The sequence below is a fragment of the Eucyclogobius newberryi genome, unplaced genomic scaffold, assembly GCF_026437365.1.
Source record: "Eucyclogobius newberryi isolate DKJ021-1_F unplaced genomic scaffold, fEucNew1.0.hap1 SCAF_23, whole genome shotgun sequence".
Classification (NCBI taxonomy): domain Eukaryota; kingdom Metazoa; phylum Chordata; class Actinopteri; order Gobiiformes; family Gobiidae; genus Eucyclogobius; species Eucyclogobius newberryi.
Window position 1 is genome coordinate 1730226 of NW_027315868.1, and position 17943 is coordinate 1748168.

At 49.9% G+C, this 17943-nt stretch overlaps 1 protein-coding gene across 1 annotated transcript in view; it reads right to left on the minus strand.

The window, feature by feature from the left end:
- The window catches only part of rhobtb3 (Rho related BTB domain containing 3), a 48232-nt gene that overhangs the window by 25024 nt on the left and 5265 nt on the right, over nucleotides 1-17943 (minus strand). The window contains exons 3-7 of the mRNA XM_072459527.1: nucleotides 9902-10094; nucleotides 6142-6299; nucleotides 5083-5191; nucleotides 3593-3788; nucleotides 2623-2834 (exon numbers count right to left, since the gene is read on the minus strand). Coding sequence (XP_072315628.1) covers nucleotides 2623-2834; nucleotides 3593-3788; nucleotides 5083-5191; nucleotides 6142-6299; nucleotides 9902-10094 — 868 coding nt within the window. The remainder of the gene's footprint in view (nucleotides 1-2622; nucleotides 2835-3592; nucleotides 3789-5082; nucleotides 5192-6141; nucleotides 6300-9901; nucleotides 10095-17943) is intronic.

A 17943-nucleotide genomic window follows, 5' to 3' on the forward strand; every position in this document is an offset into this window, starting at 1 on the left:
TTTAGACCTGGTTTAGACCTGGTTTAGTCCTGGTTTAGTCCTGGTTAAGTCCTGGTTTAGACCTGGTTAAGTCCTGGTTTAGACCTGGTTAAGTCCTGGTTTAGACCTGGTTTAGACCTGGTTTAGACATGGTTTGGACCTGGTTTAGACCTGGTTTGGACCTGGTTTAGTCCTGGTTTAGTCCTGGTTTAGTCCTGGTTTAGTCCTGGTTTAGACCTGGTTTAGACCTGGTTTAGACATGGTTTAGACATGGTTTAGACATGGTTTGGACCTGGTTTGGACCTGGTTTAGTCCTGGTTTAGTCCTGGTTTAGTCCTGGTTTAGACCTGGTTTAGACCTGGTTTAGACCTGGTTTAGACCTGGTTTAGACCTGGTTTAGACATGGTTTAGACATGGTTTAGACATGGTTTAGACATGGTTTAGACCTGGTTTGGACCTGGTTTGGACTGGTTTAGTCCTGGTTTGGACCTGGTTTGGACCTGGTTTAGTCCTGGTTTAGTCCTGGTTTAGACCTGGTTAAGTCCTGGTTAAGTCCTGGTTTAGTCCTGGTTTAGTCCTGGTTTAGTCCTGGTTTAGTCCTGGTTTAGTCCTGGTTTAGACCTGGTTTAGACCTGGTTTAGTCCTGGTTTAGTCCTGGTTTAGTCCTGGTTTAGTCCTGGTTTAGTCCTGGTTTAGACCTGGTTTAGACCTGGTTTAGACCTGGTTTAGTCCTGGTTTAGTCCTGGTTTAGACCTGGTTTAGACCTGGTTAAGTCCTGGTTTAGTCCTGGTTTAGTCCTGGTTTAGTCCTGGTTTAGACCTGGTTTAGTCCTGGTTTAGACCTGGTTTAGACCTGGTTTAGTCCTGGTTTAGTCCTGGTTTAGTCCTGGTTTAGTCCTGGTTTAGACCTGGTTTAGTCCTGGTTTAGACCTGGTTTAGTCCTGGTTTAGTCCTGGTTTAGACCTGGTTAAGTCCTGGTTAAGTCCTGGTTTAGACCTGGTTTAGTCCTGGTTTAGTCCTGGTTTAGACCTGGTTTAGTCCTGGTTTAGACCTGGTTAAGTCCTGGTTAAGTCCTGGTTTAGTCCTGGTTTAGTCCTGGTTTAGACCTGGTTAAGTCCTGGTTAAGTCCTGGTTTAGTCCTGGTTTAGTCCTGGTTTAGTCCTGGTTTAGTCCTGGTTTATACCTGGTTAAGTCCTGGTTAAGTCCTGGTTTAGACCTGGTTTAGTCCTGGTTTAGTCCTGGTTTAGACCTGGTTTAGTCCTGGTTTAGACCTGGTTAAGTCCTGGTTAAGTCCTGGTTTAGACCTGGTTTAGTCCTGGTTTAGTCCTGGTTTAGACCTGGTTTAGTCCTGGTTTAGACCTGGTTTAGTCCTGGTTTAGTCCTGGTTTAGACCTGGTTAAGTCCTGGTTTAGACCTGGTTTAGTCCTGGTTTAGACCTGGTTTAGTCCTGGTTTAGTCCTGGTTTAGTCCTGGTTTAGACCTGGTTAAGTCCTGGTTTAGACCTGGTTTAGTCCTGGTTTAGTCCTGGTTTAGACCTGGTTAAGTCCTGGTTTAGACCTGGTTTAGACCTGGTTTAGTCCTGGTTTAGTCCTGGTTTAGTCCTGGTTAAGTCCTGGTTTAGTCCTGGTTTAGTCCTGGTTTAGTCCTGGTTTAGTCCTGGTTAAGTCCTGGTTAAGTCCTGGTTTAGACCTGGTTTAGACCTGGTTTAGACCTGGTTTAGACCTGGTTTAGACCTGGTTTAGTCCTGGTTTAGTCCTGGTTAAGTCCTGGTTAAGTCCTGGTTAAGACCTGGTTAAGTCCTGGTTTAGTCCTGGTTTAGACCTGGTTTAGACCTGGTTTAGACCTGGTTTAGTCCTGGTTTAGTCCTGGTTTAGACCTGGTTTAGTCCTGGTTTAGACCTGGTTTAGTCCTGGTTTAGACCTGGTTTAGACCTGGTTAAGTCCTGGTTTAGACCTGGTTTAGACCTGGTTTAGACCTGGTTTAGACCTGGTTTAGACCTGGTTTAGTCCTGGTTTAGACCTGGTTTAGTCCTGGTTTAGACCTGGTTTAGACCTGGTTTAGACCTGGTTTAGACCTGGTTAAGTCCTGGTTTAGACCTGGTTTAGACCTGGTTTAGACCTGGTTTAGACCTGGTTTAGACCTGGTTTAGTCCTGGTTTAGACCTGGTTTAGTCCTGGTTTAGTCCTGGTTTAGACCTGGTTTAGACCTGGTTAAGTCCTGGTTTAGACCTGGTTTAGACCTGGTTTAGTCCTGGTTTAGACCTGGTTTAGTCCTGCTTTAGACCTGGTTTAGACCTGGTTTAGTCCTGGTTTAGACCTGGTTTAGTCCTGGTTAAGTCCTGGTTTAGACCTGGTTTAGTCCTGGTTTAGACCTGGTTTAGACCTGGTTTAGTCCTGGTTTAGACCTGGTTTAGACCTGGTTTAGTCCTGGTTTAGACCTGGTTTAGTCCTGGTTTAGTCCTGGTTTAGACCTGGTTTAGACCTGGTTTAGTCCTGGTTTAGACCTGGTTTAGTCCTGGTTTAGTCCTGGTTTAGACCTGGTTTAGTCCTGGTTTAGACCTGGTTTAGTCCTGGTTTAGTCCTGGTTTAGTCCTGGTTTAGACCTGGTTTAGACCTGGTTTAGACCTGGTTTAGTCCTGGTTTACCTCTGTAGATGAACATGAGCGTCTCCCACAGACACAGGCACAGCAGTGGGTCCTTGACCACGAGCCTGGACAGTCGTGCGGTCAGATGGCTGCTGAGGAGAGCGTCCGTCTGCCTCGGGGGCAGGTCCTCCACGATGGCGGCCTCACAGGATATGAGCGAGTGGGGCCCGGGGTCCCGCTCTCTGCACACGCACCGCGACTGGGGCCGCTCCCTGGGGGCGGAGCCAGAGCCTTTTATCCCATTATAGAATTAAACTGTTGTGATTTTGTTCTTTGACGATGGAAATAAAGTGTCAATAGTGAAAAATAAACATCCAGATGAACCAAACAGAGGCTTAAATGTGTTTATTACAAGTGAAAGAACCAGTTTGTCTTTAAAGGAAATAATATAGACCAGGCATGTCCAAACTACGGCCCGGGGGCCAAATGCGGCCCGCAGACCAATTTTTGTTGGCCCTCCGGCTTCCTGCTAAGTTGGTCCAAACAACAAAAAGTAGTACTTTTTACTATAAAATTGGAAGAATTCAGGCATTTTTATGTAATAACAACCTATTATTAATGTCCCAAGTATTATTAAAGGTGTGGACGCTCATCGAACAATGCCAAATGCAAAATCTTTCAGTATTCACTTTCAAATTCAACATTGTCAGGTTGTTTGTGGCCCTCTGCTCCATATAAGTTTCAAAATGTGGCCCTCGGTGAAAAAAGTTTGGACACCCCTGATATAGACAAAACCACATGATCTAGTGGAGCTTCACATGGAGATGGTTCTCCTGCCACAGCATGAACACACAGGGACCTTGTCTCTGGTCCCCTTGTCTCTGGTCCCCTGGTCCCTGGTCCCCTGGTCCCCTGGTCCCCTGGTCCCTGGTCCCTGGTCTCTGGTCCCCTTGTCTCTGGTCCCTGGTCCCCTGGTCCCCTGGTCCCCTGGTCCCCTGGTCCCCTGGTCCCCTGGTCCCCTGGTCCTCACCTGGTCTTGGGCCCCAGCAGCAGGGACCTGAAGTAGGGGCTGGCGGCGCAGAGGACGGCGGCGTGGCCCCAGCCGAGCTCTTGACCCGAGTCGGAGCTGAAGAAGGCCACGTCTGCAAACTGGACCCCTCGCTCCAGGAGCCACTGGAGGTCCTGACAGAAGGTCGACTCTTCCACACGGATCGGAGGCAGACGAGCTGAGGTCAGAGAGGTCAGAGGTCAGAGGTCAGAGGTCAGAGGTCTCTCTCTTGTTTGTTCACAGAATATTGATCGATTTAAAGAATAAACTCAGCCTTTTTCACGGCTCAGTGGCTCCAGGACCAACAGGGGCGTGGTCTCACCTGTGCTGAAGGGGCGTGGTCTCACCTGTGCTGAAGGGGAGTGGTCTCACCTGTGCTGAAGGGGCGTGGTCTCACCGGTGCTGAAGGGGCGTGGTCTCACCGGTGCTGAAGGGGCGTGGTCTCACTGGTGCTGAAGGGGCGTGGTCTCACCTGTGCTGAAGGGGCGTGGTCTCACCTGTGCTGAAGGGGGCGTGGTCTCACCGGTGCTGAAGGGGCGTGGTCTCACCTGTGCTGAAGGGGCGTGGTCTCACCTGTGCTGAAGGGGCGTGGTCTCACCTGTGCTGAAGGGGAGTGGTCTCACCTGTGCTGAACGGGCGTGGTCTCACCTGTGCTGAAGGGGCGTGGTCTCACCTGTGCTGAAGGGGCGTGGTCTCACCTGTGCTGAAGGGGAGTGGTCTCACCTGTGCTGAAGGGGAGTGGTCTCACCTGTGCTGAAGGGGCGTGGTCTCACCTGTGCTGAAGGGGCGTGGTCTCACCTGTGCTGAAGGGGCGTGGTCTCACCGGTGCTGAAGGGGAGTGGTCTCACCTGTGCTGAAGGGGAGTGGTCTCACCTGTGCTGAAGGGGCGTGGTCTCACCTGTGCTGAAGGGGAGTGGTCTCACCTGTGCTGAAGGGGAGTGGTCTCACCTGTGCTGAAGGGGCGTGGTCTCACCTGTGCTGAAGGGGCGTGGTCTCACCTGTGCTGAAGGGGCGTGGTCTCACCTGTGCTGAAGGGGCGTGGTCTCACCTGTGCTGAAGGGGCGTGGTCTCACCTGTGCTGAAGGGGAGTGGTCTCACCTGTGCTGAAGGGGCGTGGTCTCACCTGTGCTAAAGGGGCGTGGTCTCACCTGTGCTGAAGGGGCGTGGTCTCACCGGTGCTGAAGGGGAGTGGTCTCACCTGTGCTGAAGGGGAGTGGTCTCACCTGTGCTGAAGGGGCGTGGTCTCACCTGTGCTGAAGGGGCGTGGTCTCACCGGTGCTGAAGGGGAGTGGTCTCACCTGTGCTGAAGGGGCGTGGTCTCACCTGTGCTGAAGGGGCGTGGTCTCACCTGTGCTAAAGGGGCGTGGTCTCACCTGTGCTGAAGGGGCGTGGTCTCACCTGTGCTAAAGGGGCGTGGTCTCACCTGTGCTAAAGGGGCGTGGTCTCTCCTGTGCTAAAGGGGCGTGTCTCACCTGGTTGCTCGAGGTGCGGGGGTCGGAGGTCGTGCAGTTTGTTTCCTTTCCGTTTCTCGGGTCGATCTTTGGCTTTGTGTTTCAGACACTGGATCATGAAGTATTCCAGCTGAAAGTACAACAAAGTACAACAAATATTAGTCTGCATGTTCTCCCCGTGTCACTGTGTTCTCCGCCTCCCTCCATCCACATGTGTGTTTGTCTCTGTGTGACCCGTCCAGGGTGACTCCGCCTAAGGCCCAAAGTCACCCACGAGATAATGAATATTACAATTACTGCTGATACTATTAAATAAGCAGATTAAACATGAAAAGATACTTACACTTTGCTTCTTGTTAGCTATTAGCTAATATCACAATATTAAAAAGACGGCAGTGGATGAAGTAAAGTTCTAATACAGGAGCAAAATACTTAATTAAAAGTAAAACCACATAAAATTATCGATTTAAGAAAATATATTGAAATACAAATTCAGATTTGAAATGGAAGTTGATAAAGACTCAATAACTTCCTTTTCTGCTACGATGATGTATTTAAGGCTCATAATCACGGCTAATGCTAGCGACTTTACAGCTAACTCTTTTTGTGCCTCGCTCAGATCGAGCTCAGGAGGATTTAAACCATCACAGTGACTTTAATAATGCTGTGGGTCAAATGCAGAGGACAAATTGGACACATTTGTAGAAACAAATAAAGCGATGTCTCAATTTCACAGTTTTTATGAAGATCAGAAGAAGAGATGTTTCTATTTTTAGCAGCGTCGAGTTAAAAATAGAAAAACAAGGCGATGGTCAGTTCAGCAGCCAGACGGGTCAGAGAGACACTCCTCTGGTCAAACCTTTGTGTATCTGTACTTTACTGAAGTACATTTTACTGCACTGGCTTGAATCACTAACAGTTTTCATTATGTGTGTGAAATACTTCTACTTTTGTACTTCAATACTTTACTTTATTGCCCCTGTATCTGTACTTTTACTGAAGTAACACACGTGAGTACTTCCTCCACCTCTGCTCTGGCTGCAAACAGTGAGAAGTACATGTGAAGTTTGAAGTACTCACCACGCTGCCGAAGTAGCGCCCGACAAACACGTGGTTGAGGGACGGCAGCTCGAGGTACGTGGCCCCCAGCTCCCGAGACAAACCGAGGCCCTCCACGTGTGGGACGCAGTGTCTCCAATCTGAGGCGCAGAGAGGACAAGTACAGGGGGGCCCCTCGTCTGCAAGAGAGACTCAAGTACAACCAATACTACTACTACTACTTTAGTTTTCCTGCCATGCTTTCGGGTCAAACATGAGTCTAGTCATGTGGGTGTAATGCCTCATGCGTCCAGCAGGACTCATCCAAGAGTCATTCTCAATCTGGGGATCAGGACCGGGAACTCAAGACATTTATTCTATTCGGTGGTAAGCCCCGCCCACTGGGCGGGACCTCCTGATGAAAAGGTGTTATTGGTTTCACCAGAAACTAAACCTCTTTGTTTCCTCTCAGTCCTTTAATGGACCATCAGCCTCCTATTGTCCCTGTGGCTCTGTCTCCTCCTGTAACTGATGACATCAGAATGCTGTGGGCGTCGGCCTCTCCAGGGATTCATAATTCACTCATAAACAACAGGAATGTTGAATCTTAAACCATCGCGTCTCTTTAAAGGTGTTTCTACAGAATAATGTAGTTTATTCTGTCCAATGCAGTGAAGAAAGTTGTTTGCAATCTTTGTTCAAAAAGAAAGACCATCATTAAATAGAAACATTCCTGTTGTTTATGATGGAATTATGAATCCCTGGAGAGGCCGACGCCCACAGCATTCTGATGTCATCAGTGTTCTGTTACTAAATTAAAATGTCTGTGATTGTTTCAAGTTGCAAAACATTTAAAATCATGTTCAAATCAAATATAGTGTTTTTCATTTAAAAAATACTTTAAATACAGTGTCATAATTATAACTTTGGGAACTGCACAGGAGGAACCATAGTTCAGGGCGTGGTTCCACACGCTTCAGGTGAGGCTCATTAAAGTCTCTGAACACTTGACGAGGTTAAGCCCCTCCCACTTGAATGGCTTTGTTCATGATGATCATTATTATCGTTGGTGATTTTAACATCCATCAGACGGGAGTCATTCCACACTAACTTTAATGTATTTCAATTACTACTTACTGAAATACTACTTACTTAACATATTTTATAATCAATACTGTTTTGTTTCATCTTTATTACCAGAGGGTCAGGGATGTGAGGTCAGCAGATCCACGGGTCAGTGGGGGTCACTTTGGCCTCGTGGATGTGTTTCCTGCTTCACCGGTCTCATGAGAGGAACCGTCTCATGAGAGGAACTGTCTCTATTGTCTCATGAGAGGAACCGTCTCATGAGAGGAACTGTCTCTATTGTCTCATGAGAGGAACCGTCTCATGAGAGGAACTGTCTCTATTGTCTCATGAGAGGAACCGTCTCATGAGAGGAACTGTCTCTATTGTCTCATGAGAGGAACCGTCTCATGAGAGGAACTGTCTCTATTGTCTCATGAGCGGAACCGTCTCATGAGAGGAACTGTCTCTATTGTCTCATGAGAGGAACCGTCTCATGAGAGGAACTGTCTCTATTGTCTCATGAGAGGAACCGTCTCTATTGTCTCATGAGAGGAACCGTCTCATGAGAGGAACTGTCTCATGAGAGGAACTGTCTCTATTGTCTCATGAGAGGAACTGTCTCATGAGAGGAACTGTCTCTATTGTCTCATGAGAGGAACCGTCTCATGAGAGGAACTGTCTCTATTGTCTCATGAGAGGAACCGTCTCATGAGAGGAACTGTCTCTATTGTCTCATGAGAGGAACCGTCTCATGAGAGGAACTGTCTCTATTGTCTCATGAGAGGAACCGTCTCATGAGAGGAACTGTCTCTATTGTCTCATGAGAGGAACCGTCTCATGAGAGGAACTGTCTCTATTGTCTCATGAGCGGAACCGTCTCATGAGAGGAACTGTCTCTATTGTCTCATGAGAGGAACCGTCTCATGAGAGGAACTGTCTCTATTGTCTCATGAGAGGAACCGTCTCTATTGTCTCATGAGAGGAACCGTCTCATGAGAGGAACTGTCTCATGAGAGGAACTGTCTCTATTGTCTCATGAGAGGAACTGTCTCATGAGAGGAACTGTCTCTATTGTCTCATGAGAGGAACCGTCTCATGAGAGGAACCGTCTCTATTGTCTCATGAGAGGAACCGTCTCATGAGAGGAATTGTCTCTATTGTCTCATGAGAGGAACTGTCTCATGAGAGGAACTGTCTCTATTGTCTCATGAGAGGAACCGTCTCATGAGAGGAACTGTCTCTATTGTCTCATGAGAGGAACTGTCTCATGAGGGGAACCGTCTCTATTGTCTCATGAGAGGGACTGTCTCTATTGTCTCATGAGAGCAACTGTCTCATGAGAGGAACTGTCTCTATTGTCTCATGAGAGGAACTGTCTCTATTTTCTCATGAGAGGAACTGTCTCTATTGTCTCATGAGAGGAACCGTCTCATGAGAGGAACTGTCTCTATTGTCTCATGAGAGGAACTGTCTCATGAGAGGAACCGTCTCAATTGACTCATGAGAGGAACCGTCTCATGAGAGGAACCGTCTCTATTGTCTCATGAGAGAAACCGTCTCATGAGAGGAACTGTCTCTATTGTCTCATGAGAGGAACCGTCTCATGAGAGGAACTGTCTCTATTGTCTCATGAGAGGAACTGTCTCATGAGAGGAACCGTCTCAATTGTCTCATGAGAGGAACCGTCTCATGAGAGGAACCGTCTCTATTGTCTCATGAGAGGAACTGTCTCATGAGAGGAACTGTCTCTATTGTCTCATGAGAGGAACTGTCTCACGAGAGGAACTGTCTCTATTGTCTCATGAGAGGAACTGTCTCATGAGAGGAACTGTCTCTATTGTCTCATGAGAGGAACTGTCTCATGAGAGGAACTGTCTCTATTGTCTCATGAGAGGAACTGTCTCATGAGAGGAACTGTCTCTATTGTCTCATGAGAGGAACTGTCTCATGAGAGGAACTGTCTCTATTGTCTCATGAGAGGAACTGTCTCATGAGAGGAACTGTCTCTATTGTCTCATGAGAGGAACTGTCTCATGAGAGGAACTGTCTCTATTGTCTCATGAGAGGAACTGTCTCATGAGAGGAACTGTCTCTATTGTCTCATGAGAGGAACTGTCTCATGAGAGGAACTGTCTCACGAGAGGAACTGTCTCTATTGTCTCATGAGAGGAACTGTCTCATGAGAGGAACTGTCTCACGAGAGGAACTGTCTCACGAGATGAACTGTCTCTATTGTTGTTTTTATAGATTTTAATGGAAAATAATAATATGATCATAAATTATTACAAAAACAGACTTCACTTTTGTGCATTTTGACATTTCAAAACAGTTTGTTCAAACCCTGGAACACCAAACGCAGTGAGTATTGTTACACTGCAGTTGTAGTAAAAGTACACAGAGTAAACTCAATACTCGTGACTTATCGACTATAAAAACTCTGTATTTATATTTGTCTGAAGTTTGTCTGGATTAAACAGACTAAAACACATAAAGAGCATTTAGAACAAACACAGAGACATTATTGAATTTTATATATATATATATATATATATATATATATATATATATATATATATATATATATATTCTCCGTCACAGACTCACACCATGATCTGGTTTGACTTCGAACACTAAAATAACCCTCAGTTGCAGTAGTAGTATTTGCAGTAAAGATACGCACAGTAGTAGTAGTAATAGTACACACACTAGTAGTAGTAGTTCCTCTGGTTCTTACCGTTGAGCCGGGCCCCCACTGCCACCAGGATCACAGGGACCCCACAGTGTCGGATCAGGGGCCTCAGACGGGGCCCCAACACGGTGCGGAGCCACTGGAACGCCTGTTTGTCTGAGACCGAGTACTTCATCACCAGAACGTCCGCCTTCTCCACGGCTTTACGCACTGATGACCACTCACTGTCCAGCAGCTCCTGATGACCACAGAGGACACACAGAGTACTGCACCAGTACACAGAGGACACACAGAGTACTGCACCAGTACACAGAGGACACACGGAGGACACACAGAGGACACACAGAGTACTGCACCAGTACACAGAGGACACACAGAGTACTGCACCAGTACACAGAGGACACACAGAGTACTGCACCAGTACACAGAGGACACACAGAGTACTGCACCAGTACACAGAGGACACACAGAGTACTGCACCAGTACACAGAGGACACACAGAGTACTGCACCAGTACACAAAGGACACACAGAGTACTGCACCAGTACACAGAGGACACACAGAGTACTGCACCAGTACACAGAGGACACACAGAGGACACACAGAGTACTGCACCAGTACACAGAGGACACACAGAGTACTGCACCAGTACACAGAGGACACACAGAGGACACACAGAGTACTGCACCAGTACACAGAGGACACACAGAGTACTGCACCAGTACACAGAGGACACACAGAGGACACACAGAGTACTGCACCACTACACAGAGGACACACAGAGTACTGCACCAGTACACAGAGGACACACAGAGGACACACAGAGTACTGCACCAGTACACAGAGGACACACAGAGTACTGCACCAGTACACAGAGGACACACAGAGGACACACAGAGTACTGCACCACTACACAGAGGACACACAGAGTACTCCACCAGTACACAGAGGACACACAGAATACTGCACCAGTACACAGAGGACACACATAGTACTGCACCAGTACACACAGAGGACACACAGAGTACTGCACCAGTACACAGGACACACAGAGTACTGCACCAGTACACAGAGGACACGCAGAGTACTGCACCAGTACACAGAGGACACACAGAGTACTGCACCAGTACACAGAGGACACACAGAGTACTGCACCAGTACACAGAGGACACACAGAGGACACAAAGAGTACTGCACCAGTACACAGAGGACACACAGAGTACTGCACCAGTACAGAGACGACAAAGAGAGGACACACAGAGTACTGTACCAGTACACAGAGGACACACAGAGGACACAGAGTACTGCACCAGAACACAGAGGACACACAGAGGACACACAGAGTACTGCACCAGTACACAGAGGACACACAGAGTACTGCACCAGTACACAGAGGACAAACAGAGTACTGCACCAGTACACAGAGGACAAACAGAGTACTGCACCAGTACACAGAGGACACACAGAGTACTGCACCAGTACACAGAGGACACACAGAGTACTGCACCAGTACACACAGGACACGCAGAGTACTGCACCAGTACACAGAGGACTAAGACTCAAACTAAACCTGGTCTACAGCAGGACTACAGCAGGTCTACAGCAGGATTACAGCAGGACTACAGCAGGTCTACAGCAGGATTACAGCAGGACTACAGCAGGTCTACAGCAGGACTAGAGCAGGTCTACAGCAGGACTACAGCAGGTCTACAGCAGGTCTAAAGCAGGACTACAGCAGGTCTACAGCAGGACTAGAGCAGGTCTACAGCAGGACTACAGCAGGTCTACAGCAGGACTACAGCGGGTCTACAGCAGGACTACAGCAGGACTACAGCAGGTCTACAGCAGGATTACAGCAGGACTACAGCAGGTCTACAGCAGGACTAGAGCAGGTCTACAGCAGGACTACAGCAGGTCTACAGCAGGACTACAGCAGGACTACAGCAGGTCTACAGCAGGACTAGAGCAGGTCTACAGCAGGACTACAGCAGGTCTACAGCAGGACTACAGCGGGTCTACAGCAGGACTACAGCAGGACTACAGCAGGTCTACAGCAGGTCTACAGCAGGACTACAGCAGGTCTACAGCAGGACTAGAGCAGGTCTACAGCAGGACTACAGCAGGTCTACAGCAGGACTACAGCGGGTCTACAGCAGGACTAGAGCAGGTCTACAGCAGGACTACAGCAGGTCTACAGCAGGTCTACAGCAGGACTACAGCAGGACTAGAGCAGGTCTACAGCAGGACTACAGCAGGTCTACAGCAGGTCTACAGCAGGACTACAGTGGGTCTACAGCAGGACTAGAGCAGGTCTACAGCAGGTCTACAGCAGGACTACAGCAGGTCTACAGCAGGTCTACAGCAGGACTACATCAGGTCTACAGCAGGACTACAGCGGGTCTACAGCAGGACTACAGCAGATCTAAAGCAAGACTACAGCAGGACTACAGCAGGACTACAGCAGGTCTACAGCAGGACTAGAGCAGGTCTACAGCAGGACTTCAGCAGGACTTCAGCAGGTCTACAGCAGGACTACAGCAGGACTACAGCAGGACTAGAGCAGGTCTACAGCAGGACTACAGCAGGACTAGAGCAGGTCTACAGCAGGTCTAAAGCAGGACTACAGCAGGTCTAAAGCAGGACTACAGCAGGACTACAGCAGGCCTACAGCAGGTCTACAGCAGGACTACAGCAGGACTAGAGCAGGTCTACAGCAGGTCTAAAGCAGGACTCCAGCAGGTCTACAGCAGGTCTACAGCAGAACTACAGCAGGTCTACAGCAGGTCTACAGCAGGACTACAGCAGGACTACAGCAGGTCTACAGCAGGACTACAGCAGGTCTACAGCAGGACTACAGCAGGTCTAAAGCAGGACTACAGCAGGTCTACAGCAGGACTACAGCAGGTCTAAAGCAGGACTACAGCAGGTCTACAGCAGGACTACAGCAGGTCTACAGCAGGACTACAGCAGGACTACAGCAGGTCTACAGCAGGACTACAGCAGGACTAAAGCAGGGCTACAGCAGGTCTACAGCAGGACTAGAGCAGGTCTACAGCAGATTTACAGCAGGTCTAAAGCAGGACTACAGCAGGACTACAGCAGGACTAGAGCAGGTCTACAGCAGGACTACAGCAGGTCTAAAGCAGGACTAGAGCAGGACTACAGCAGGTCTACAGCAGGACTAGAGCAGGTCTACAGCAGATTTACAGCAGGTCTAAAGCAGGACTACAGCAGGACTACAGCAGGACTAGAGCAGGTCTACAGCAGGACTACAGCAGGACTACAGCAGGACTACAGCAGGACTAGAGCAGGACTACAGCAGGTCTACAGGAGGACTAGAGCAGGTCTACAGCAGGACTACAGCAGGTCTAAAGCAGGACTACAGCAGGTCTACAGCAGGTCTACAGCAGGACTACAGCAGGTCTACAGCAGGTCTACAGCAGGTCTACAGCAGGACTACAGCAGGTCTAAAGCAAGTCTACAGCAGGACTACAGCAGGACTAGAGCAGGTCTACAGCAGGTCTACAGCAGGACTTCAGCAGGACTACAGCAGGTCTACAGCAGGACTACAGCAGGTCTGAAGCAGGACTACAGCAGGTCTAAAGCAGGACTACAGCAGGACTACAGCAGGACTACAGCAGGTCTACAGCAGGACTAGAGCAGGTCTACAGCAGGTCTACAGCAGGACTTCAGCAGGACTACAGCAGGTCTACAGCAGGACTACAGCAGGTCTAAAGCAGGACTACAGCAGGTCTAAAGCAGGACTAGAGCAGGTCTACAGCAGGTCTACAGCAGGACTAGAGCAGGTCTACAGCAGGTCTACAGCAGGACTTCAGCAGGACTACAGCAGGTCTACAGCAGGACTAGAGCAGGTCTACAGCAGGTCTACAGCAGGACTTCAGCAGGACTACAGCAGGTCTACAGCAGGACTAGAGCAGGTCTAAAGCAGGACTACAGCAGGTCTACAGCAGGACTACAGCAGGTCTACAGCAGGTCTACAGCAGGTCTACAGCAGGACTACAGCAGGTCTACAGCAGGTCTAAAGCAGGACTACAGCAGGTCTAAAGCAGGACTACAGCAGGACTACAGCAGGTCTACAGCAGGACTACAGCAGGACTACAGCAGGTCTACAGCAGGTCTACAGCAGGTCTACAGCAGGACTACAGCAGGTCTACAGCAGGATTACAGCAGGACTACAGCAGGTCTACAGCAGGACTAGAGCAGGTCTACAGCAGGACTACAGCAGGTCTACAGCAGGACTACAGCAGGACTACAGCAGGTCTACAGCAGGACTAGAGCAGGTCTACAGCAGGACTACAGCAGGTCTACAGCAGGACTACAGCGGGTCTACAGCAGGACTACAGCGGGTCTACAGCAGGACTACAGCAGGACTACAGCAGGTCTACAGCAGGATTACAGCAGGACTACAGCAGGTCTACAGCAGGACTAGAGCAGGTCTACAGCAGGACTACAGCAGGTCTACAGCAGGACTACAGCAGGACTACAGCAGGTCTACAGCAGGACTAGAGCAGGTCTACAGCAGGACTACAGCAGGTCTACAGCAGGACTACAGCGGGTCTACAGCAGGACTACAGCAGGACTACAGCAGGTCTACAGCAGGACAACAGCAGGACTACAGCAGGTCTACAGCAGGACTAGAGCAGGTCTACAGCAGGACTACAGCAGGTCTACAGCAGGACTACAGCGGGTCTACAGCAGGACTAGAGCAGGTCTACAGCAGGACTACAGCAGGTCTACAGCAGGTCTACAGCAGGTCTACAGCAGGACTACAGTGGGTCTACAGCAGGACTAGAGCAGGTCTACAGCAGGACTACAGCAGGACTAGAGCAGGTCTACAGCAGGACTACAGCAGGTCTACAGCAGGTCTACAGCAGGACTACAGCAGGTCTACAGCAGGACTACAGCAGGACTAGAGCAGGTCTACAGCAGGACTACAGCAGGTCTACAGCAGGTCTACAGCAGGACTACAGTGGGTCTACAGCAGGACTAGAGCAGGTCTACAGCAGGTCTACAGCAGGACTACATCAGGTCTACAGCAGGACTACAGCGGGTCTACAGCAGGACTACAGCAGATCTAAAGCAAGACTACAGCAGGACTACAGCAGGACTACAGCAGGTCTACAGCAGGACTAGAGCAGGTCTACAGCAGGACTTCAGCAGGACTTCAGCAGGTCTACAGCAGGACTACAGGAGGACTAGAGCAGGTCTACAGCAGGTCTAAAGCAGGACTACAGCAGGTCTAAAGCAGGACTACAGCAGGACTACAGCAGGCCTACAGCAGGTCTACAGCAGGACTACAGCAGGACTAGAGCAGGTCTACAGCAGGTCTAAAGCAGGACTCCAGCAGGTCTACAGCAGAACTACAGCAGGTCTACAGCAGGTCTACAGCAGGACTACAGCAGGACTACAGCAGGTCTACAGCAGGACTACAGCAGGTCTACAGCAGGACTACAGCAGGTCTAAAGCAGGACTACAGCAGGTCTACAGCAGGACTACAGCAGGTCTAAAGCAGGACTACAGCAGGTCTACAGCAGGACTACAGCAGGTCTACAGCAGGACTACAGCAGGACTACAGCAGGTCTACAGCAGGACTACAGCAGGACTAAAGCAGGGCTACAGCAGGTCTACAGCAGGACTAGAGCAGGTCTACAGCAGATTTACAGCAGGTCTAAAGCAGGACTACAGCAGGACTACAGCAGGACTAGAGCAGGTCTACAGCAGGACTACAGCAGGTCTAAAGCAGGACTAGAGCAGGACTACAGCAGGTCTACAGCAGGACTAGAGCAGGTCTACAGCAGATTTACAGCAGGTCTAAAGCAGGACTACAGCAGGACTACAGCAGGACTAGAGCAGGTCTACAGCAGGACTACAGCAGGACTACAGCAGGACTAGAGCAGGACTACAGCAGGTCTACAGCAGGACTAGAGCAGGTCTACAGCAGGACTACAGCAGGTCTACAGCAGGACTACAGCAGGACTACAGCAGGTCTACAGCAGGACTAGAGCAGGTCTACAGCAGGACTACAGCAGGTCTACAGCAGGACTACAGCGGGTCTACAGCAGGACTACAGCAGGACTACAGCAGGTCTACAGCAGGACAACAGCAGGACTACAGCAGGTCTACAGCAGGACTAGAGCAGGTCTACAGCAGGACTACAGCAGGTCTACAGCAGGACTACAGCGGGTCTACAGCAGGACTAGAGCAGGTCTACAGCAGGACTACAGCAGGTCTACAGCAGGTCTACAGCAGGTCTACAGCAGGACTACAGTGGGTCTACAGCAGGACTAGAGCAGGTCTACAGCAGGTCTACAGCAGGACTACAGCAGGTCTACAGCAGGACTACAGCAGGACTAGAGCAGGTCTACAGCAGGACTACAGCAGGTCTACAGCAGGACTACAGTGGGTCTACAGCAGGACTAGAGCAGGTCTACAGCAGGTCTACAGCAGGACTACATCAGGTCTACAGCAGGACTACAGCGGGTCTACAGCAGGACTACAGCAGATCTAAAGCAAGACTACAGCAGGACTACAGCAGGACTACAGCAGGTCTACAGCAGGACTAGAGCAGGTCTACAGCAGGACTTCAGCAGGACTTCAGCAGGTCTACAGCAGGTCTAAAGCAGGACTACAGCAGGTCTAAAGCAGGACTACAGCAGGACTACAGCAGGCCTACAGCAGGTCTACAGCAGGACTACAGCAGGACTAGAGCAGGTCTACAGCAGGTCTAAAGCAGGACTCCAGCAGGTCTACAGCAGAACTACAGCAGGTCTACAGCAGGTCTACAGCAGGACTACAGCAGGACTACAGCAGGTCTACAGCAGGACTACAGCAGGTCTACAGCAGGACTACAGCAGGTCTAAAGCAGGACTACAGCAGGTCTACAGCAGGACTACAGCAGGTCTAAAGCAGGACTACAGCAGGTCTACAGCAGGACTACAGCAGGTCTACAGCAGGACTACAGCAGGACTACAGCAGGTCTACAGCAGGACTACAGCAGGACTAAAGCAGGGCTACAGCAGGTCTACAGCAGGACTAGAGCAGGTCTACAGCAGATTTACAGCAGGTCTAAAGCAGGACTACAGCAGGACTACAGCAGGACTAGAGCAGGTCTACAGCAGGACTACAGCAGGTCTAAAGCAGGACTAGAGCAGGACTACAGCAGGTCTACAGCAGGACTAGAGCAGGTCTACAGCAGATTTACAGCAGGTCTAAAGCAGGACTACAGCAGGACTACAGCAGGACTAGAGCAGGTCTACAGCAGGACTACAGCAGGACTACAGCAGGACTAGAGCAGGACTACAGCAGGTCTACAGCAGGACTAGAGCAGGTCTACAGCAGGACTACAGCAGGTCTAAAGCAGGACTACAGCAGGTCTACAGCAGGTCTACAGCAGGACTACAGCAGGACTACAGCAGGTCTACAGCAGGTCTACAGCAGGACTACAGCAGGTCTAAAGCAAGTCTACAGCAGGACTACAGCAGGACTAGAGCAGGTCTACAGCAGGTCTACAGCAGGACTTCAGCAGGACTACAGCAGGTCTACAGCAGGACTACAGCAGGTCTGAAGCAGGACTACAGCAGGTCTAAAGCAGGACTACAGCAGGACTACAGCAGGACTACAGCAGGACAACAGCAGGTCTACAGCAGGACTAGAGCAGGTCTACAGCAGGTCTACAGCAGGACTTCAGCAGGACTACAGCAGGTCTACAGCAGGACTACAGCAGGTCTAAAGCAGGACTACAGCAGGTCTAAAGCAGGACTAGAGCAGGTCTACAGCAGGTCTACAGCAGGACTAGAGCAGGTCTACAGCAGGTCTACAGCAGGACTTCAGCAGGACTACAGCAGGTCTACAGCAGGACTAGAGCAGGTCTACAGCAGGTCTACAGCAGGACTTCAGCAGGACTACAGCAGGTCTACAGCAGGACTAGAGCAGGTCTAAAGCAGGACTACAGCAGGTCTACAGCAGGACTACAGCAGGTCTACAGCAGGTCTACAGCAGGTCTACAGCAGGACTACAGCAGGTCTACAGCAGGTCTAAAGCAGGACTACAGCAGGTCTAAAGCAGGA